This window comes from Cryptomeria japonica, chromosome 1 (assembly GCF_030272615.1).
Source record: "Cryptomeria japonica chromosome 1, Sugi_1.0, whole genome shotgun sequence".
NCBI classification, from domain to species: domain Eukaryota; kingdom Viridiplantae; phylum Streptophyta; class Pinopsida; order Cupressales; family Cupressaceae; genus Cryptomeria; species Cryptomeria japonica.
Window position 1 is genome coordinate 549,702,446 of NC_081405.1, and position 6,420 is coordinate 549,708,865.

The window sequence follows — 6,420 nt, forward strand, 5'->3', positions numbered from 1 at the left end:
CTTTAATAGAGAGTTACTTAAACTTTGATTTTTTTCAAGTGTTTATCATATATTTTATATTTAAATTATCTCGTCTATTGTTTTATACTAACAGTATTGTATACAAAACTAGTTTTAATATGCAATTGTAATAATAATGGAAAAATCTTAACTTTAATGTACCACATACATTAATTTTTAATAAAAATTTCTTTTACAATGTAAAATATGTTTACATAATGAAAAACTAATCTATTTTTTAATACCATATTCATAGCAACACAAATAATTTAACATAATTTTTTTTACAAATTAGTGCAAATTAAAGACCAACACAAAAATTGTGCTTCTAATTTTACTTTATACTAAATTTGAAATAAATTTTTTATTATAATAATAATGAGCATAATCAATTTGATCAATGATTCCACAATCTAGAAACAACATTCTCTCTATAATCAATTTGTTCAATCCATCTCAAAATTATTTACGGGGCACTAAAAACCTTTCATTTTCCACAATCCAGAACCAGCATTATCTCTATAATCAATTTATTCAATCCATCTCAAAATTATTAACAAGCAACTAAAAACCTTTCATTTACTCCAAGATCTGCAAAAACATGTAAGTAAAAAATTAAATTAAATAATATTCTAAAAATAAAGAATAAATTAAATGAACTTTAAAACGTATAAATAAAAAAATAAAAAGTAAGAGCTCACCTTAACAAACAACCTTTCATATTGTCATATTATGGAGCCATGGGAATAAATATTTCAAGACCATATCAACCCCATCAAAGTATTTTTGTCCCCATCTCTTTCTTAGTACAATAGACAGCACCACAGCTCCGAAACCAACGCCATATGACAATCCCACTCCAATCCAGTACCACAAACTTTCCTCATCATGTTCTTCTTCATTGGGAGATGCATAAATGGAAGGAGGAGCAGGAGCAAATTCTGGCCAAGAGCAATTCTTTGGGAGTGGACATCCCCATAAATTTGGATTTCTTTCATATGAAGATTTTGAAAATGTTGCCATGTGTCCTCCTTGTGGTATACTACCAGAAAGGTTGTTGTTGGATAACTTCAGGACTCCCAAGTAGCTCAAAGATCCAATCTCCCATGGAATTTGTCCAGAAAAATGATTTGCAGAAAGGTCTAACGATTCGAGCCAACTCATTTGTACAATACTATCTGGAATTGTACCATTGAGATTATTCATGGATAGGTTGAGCAACATTAGGCCTTTCAACTTCCCTAAATCAGTAGGAAGATTACCATTCAATTGATTGTTGGAGAGGTCAATGGATGCCATTGTAGAAAAAATATATGGATAATGCTCATCTCTGCCTTTAGAGTTCATATTCAGTTCATCCTCATACATGAACTCTGTGGTATAACTGAGATCTGAATACATTTGAACTATGATAAATCCCTGTTGTGGCTCTATTAACATTGCCTGCAAATTAAAAATACTCTCTGGTATAAACCCTGATAGATGATTTGATGAAAGGTCCAGGATTTGGAGGTACTTCAGCTGCCCAATTTCTAAAGGAATCCTACCTTCAAAATTATTTTTCCTCATTGCTAAGACTTGTAACTTTGACAGGTTTCCTATTGACTTCGGAATATGGCCTTTCAAAAGGTTTTGCCCAATATCTAGAAAAAGTAATTCTGTGCAGTTTGATATTAAGGGTGGCAGTGCTCCATTCAGCAGGTTATTCTTTATAACTAGTGATTGCAATTGACTTAGCTGACCAAACTCAGATGGTATCACACCCCTCAAATTATTATTCCCCAAATTCAAAATATGAAGCTTGGAACAATTGGCTAAGCCTGGAGGGATGATTCCGTTCAAATGGTTATTTGCCAAATTCAACATTTGCAATGAAGAGCTAACCCGCATGCTTGGAGGAATATTTCCTGTCAGCAAATTGTCATTGAGAAACAATACTTGTAAATGAGGTGGCCAAATTGGTGGCATATGTCCAGACAATGCATTGTTAGAGACATCCAAGACTTGTATTGCCTTCCAAGCTGAAGTATTTAGCAACAGATGACCTTGCAGATGATTTGCTGTGAGATTGATGTAGTGTAGGCTCGGCATATCCAATAGCCAAAAGGGAATCTCTCCAACAAGATTGCTGTCAGCTATTTGCAACGCTTTAAGTGAAAATTGAGTCGAAATCCATGAAGGGATTTGACCATCCACCTTACATGATGTCAGGTATAAAAATGTTAACTGAAATGGGGGAATCCATGTGGTGCTCATGTTGAGAACACAATTCGATAAATACAATCTCTCTAATTTGCTAAATGTCGGGAATAAGGGATTCCATGCGGTGCTGCTGTTAATTACACAATTGGATAAGGACAATATCTGTAATTTGCTAAGGTTTTGTAAGAAAGCCTCTAAAACAACATGATGGCCGTTTAGTGATAGAGAAAGAAATTTAAGTGTGGTGGGTAGTACTGAGGAAGCAATACTCTGGTTGAATAGATTCCCATCAGCATGGACAACGGTAAGGGAGGAAAGCCTTGAAAATGAGGAGGGAAAACTTCCATTCAGTTGGTTGTTGGATAAATACATCAATTGCAGTGAAGAGAGATTGCCCAAGGAATCTGGAATACAGCCACTCAAGTGATTTTCATTAAGGTATAGGCTAATGAGGGAAGAAAGATTAGAGAGAGAGGAGGGTATCGTTCCTGAGAGGTGATTCTCATAGACATATAGGCTTGTTAGAGAAGAGAGCTTAGAGAAAGAGGACGGAATACTTCCTGTGAGTTGATTGACAGAAAGATCTAGGTTGGTTAGTAATGAGAGATTAGAAAGAGAGGAGGGAATGCTTCCTGTGAGTTGATTCATTGAAAGATATAGACTAGTTAGAAAAGATAGATTAGAGAGAGTGGAGGGAATGTTTCCTCCAAGTTGATTATTAGAAAGATCTATGCTAGTTAGGGAAGAGAGATTAGAAAGCGAAGAGGGAATGATTCCTGTGAGTTGATTTTCATAGAGATATAAACTAGTTAGAGAAGAGAGATCGGAGAGAACCAAGGGAATGCTTCCTGTGAGTTGATTCCTACAAAGATATAGGATGGTTAGAGAAGAGAGCTCAGAAAGAGAGGAGGGAATGCTTCCTGTGAGTTGATTAAAAGAAAGATCTAGGCTTATAAGAGAAGAGAGATTAGATAGAGGAGGAATGTTCCCACTCAAACTGTTGTAAGATAAATCTAGTAGTGCAAGAGAAGAGAGTTTTCTGAAGCAGGGAGGAATCGCACCTGTTAATCCCATTCCAGATAGGCGTATGGTTGCAACAAAAGAGAGGGTACACAAGCTCTCAGATATGACACCGCCCTCCATTTCAGCTGAGAGAGAAAATCCTGTAATATCAACACCAACTACATGATGAGTGGTGTTATCACAGGAAATGCCGTACCAGAAGCAGCAATCTCTTCCTTTCTCCCCCCACGAACTGAGTACATCTGCAGAGTCATTTAGACCGGCTTTGAAGAGGAGGAGCGCATGGGCTTCCCTCTCAATACATCCGCAGCAGAAGCGGAGAAGAAACGGTGTGATAATAGTAATCAAAAAGAGCTTGGCCATGGCAGAATGAGAGTCTGTATGTATCAACTTGCAATTTCAGTGGGTAATGAGATTGAGAGGGCAAATGTTTATAAGGAAGAAGACATTAACAGGTGTTGACCAACATGCGTGAGCCATGGTTTGGAACACGCGTAAGGGATATTATGATTTTCTGATTTCCTTCCTGTTCGTGCAGGAAGATGACCAGACTTGCCGTGTGGAAATATTAACAGCATTTAAAATCCTTTCGACGTAGAAAAGTACCCTGCTATTGGTTGGACTAATTATTTCAGTTTGTGCAGGGAAAGGAGGTGTTAAATTATTTGTTAATTGCAGAACAGAAATAGGAGATATTTGGTAAGACCCCCCTTTTTTTCATTGAAGACTCAACTACTTTACTGATTGAAGATATTAAGTTTCCTGACTTCATGATTCTTATTGAATTTGAAAACTTGTGAAAAAGAGAAGGTAATCAGTTGAAAAAAATATGATTAATTATAATGACATAATTTCTTGACAGACTTGTCATAAAAGTGAAATATGTTGTATAAATATTTATTTGAATGAATAAATGATTTTAATTACAACATTTAAAATTTCTGTGATTTGTATCTTCCAAAGTAGAAAAGTATTGCTATTGGTCAGAAAAATTATTTCAGTTAATTGCAGAATATAAATATGAGATGTTTGGTAAGACTCAACTACTACACTGTTTGAGTAAGAGAAGGTAACTGATTATTTTTCAGTTAAAGAAAGGACAACATAACTTCTTGACAGACTTGTTATAAATGACTTGACACATGTGGTATGAATATGGTAAGACATTATTTTCTATTGACTAGAGTTGCCCTAAAAGATCGGAGTCTACTTTCAAAATATTTATTTGAAAGATTATTGAATGAATGAATGATTTTAATTACATCTATGGTTCCATCAAATCACATGGTCTAAAGGGTCAAGAGAGCAAAGATCTCATTCAGATTGTCACACCTACAAAATGTTTCCAAACTGAAATATTTTAATCAAACTAGCACTTGCATCTAAAGGAGATGCAATCGTTATGCCAATAGCAATTTATATAGAATTTCTTATAAATTTGAAAAGAGACCTATAGTTGCTAAAACCTACGGGGTCAAGTTTATATTGGATGATCAATTAATAGTGTTAATGTTAGTAATTAGAGTAGTCGGGGGCTTTGGAGTGGGGAAGGTTGTAGAGATCTTAGTAACAATAGCCTTGGCTCAAGCGTATAGTGAAAGTCCCCAAACAAATTTTTAATATTGTATTTGACCAGGCATAATATTTAGAAGGTCCTACATTAACAATGGTATAAATCATCCAAAATTACTAAAGATTCATTACACATGGTTGATATATATATTATTGTTTTCAACTGTGAATAATCATCTTTATCTAAATATGCTAAATGAATTGCAATCTTACTTTGTATTCTCAGTAAATAACTTGAAAATTACCTTGAATTAAGCTTTTATCATTTATTTTATTCTTTATCATTTCAATCCTCTAATGACATCCATATATTGGATGGATTAAACTCTTTCCAGGGAAGAAATTGAAACTTCCCATAAGATCTTAGATGTAAATATATCAATATGTGTTCTAATCAAACTTGTCGTGCCCATTTACAAAGCTATATCACTTGATACCGATCATGGAAAAAATTGCAACTATAAAAGTAGAATATCTAAGGAATGAACAAAATAAAATCAATAAAGAACTTGAAATAATGATATAAAAATGCACTTTATAAAAATTATGATAAAAAATATTTTCCAATTGAAGATCATAATTGCAAAAATGTGCTAAATTTTGTTCCATCTCAAAACTATAGATGTCAAAACTTCTTATAGCTAAACATTAATCATAAAATATTTCAAAGATTGATCTTTTGTACAAGCTCATTACTTGTTGTTTTAGGCTAGCCTTAAACCACACACACTAAACAACATATTAAGTCTAGAGAATGTTAGTCAACTCTTAGTGTTTAACACTTTTAAGTCTAGAAGTGTATTCTTAGTGTGACTATGCACATTAGGCAACATATTAAGCCTAGATAATGTTAGGCAACTTTGAGTATTTAACACTTCTAAGCCTAGAAGTGTAAGTTTAGTGTGTGTGGTTTAAGTCGTTCCGTTATTTCATGAACTAATGTATGTGTTGTGAAAGAATGGACTAAAAGTTAATAAGGCATGTTTGGCAACATATAGGTGTAGTTTTTTAATTTTTGAACTCCATTTGATTCCTTGGTTCGTTCACCTATATGGGTTTGGTGTTGTCCATTTTAGGCTCACTAATTCATCTATTCCATTGGTTTAACATTTTGGACTACTCAACCTACAATATAAACTCAAGTGTTTAAATACACCTGATCCCAACATCCTAACTTCCTATTCAAGTTTAAATTAATCAATAGTTTTGGATTGGCATTTTCAACAAGAATTTCGACATTTCAAAAATTCATTATGTCTTCACTTTGATTTAGCAATACACTATTTTCAATAATAAAAATATTGACATGGTCTTGAAATTTGAGTTTTAAGTCTTTAAAATTTGAGCACAAGCAAGCTATAGACTAAGGGAATAGTGTTAACCTATCAATAGGGTCAATAGTACAATAGTTAGCCAGCCATTGAAACTGTTACTATTATAAAGGTGACATCAACATATCAATTGAGACTTAGCAAATGCTACCCAATCAAGATATGACATATCTCAAGTGGATTATGCATTTTCCCTCTATATTTTGGTCCCATTTTAGTGCTTATGTGAATCTACATGAGTCATTCATGCTAAATTAAATAAATAAATTCATAAGTATTTTTCTCAGTAGGA

General features: G+C 33.7%; 1 protein-coding gene across 1 annotated transcript; it reads right to left on the bottom strand.

Moving 5' to 3' along the window:
• Positions 1-382: 382 nt before the first annotated feature.
• On the bottom strand, positions 383-3,759 carry LOC131044863 (receptor-like protein 39). The gene is made up of 2 exons (XM_057978328.2): positions 702-3,759; positions 383-591 (listed from the first exon to the last, which is right to left on the bottom strand). Exon 1 carries the CDS (start codon positions 3,586-3,588, stop codon positions 718-720), a length of 2,871 nt encoding a protein of 956 aa, XP_057834311.2. The 5' UTR covers positions 3,589-3,759; the 3' UTR covers positions 383-591; positions 702-717.
• Between the last annotated feature and the right edge of the window lie 2,661 nt (positions 3,760-6,420).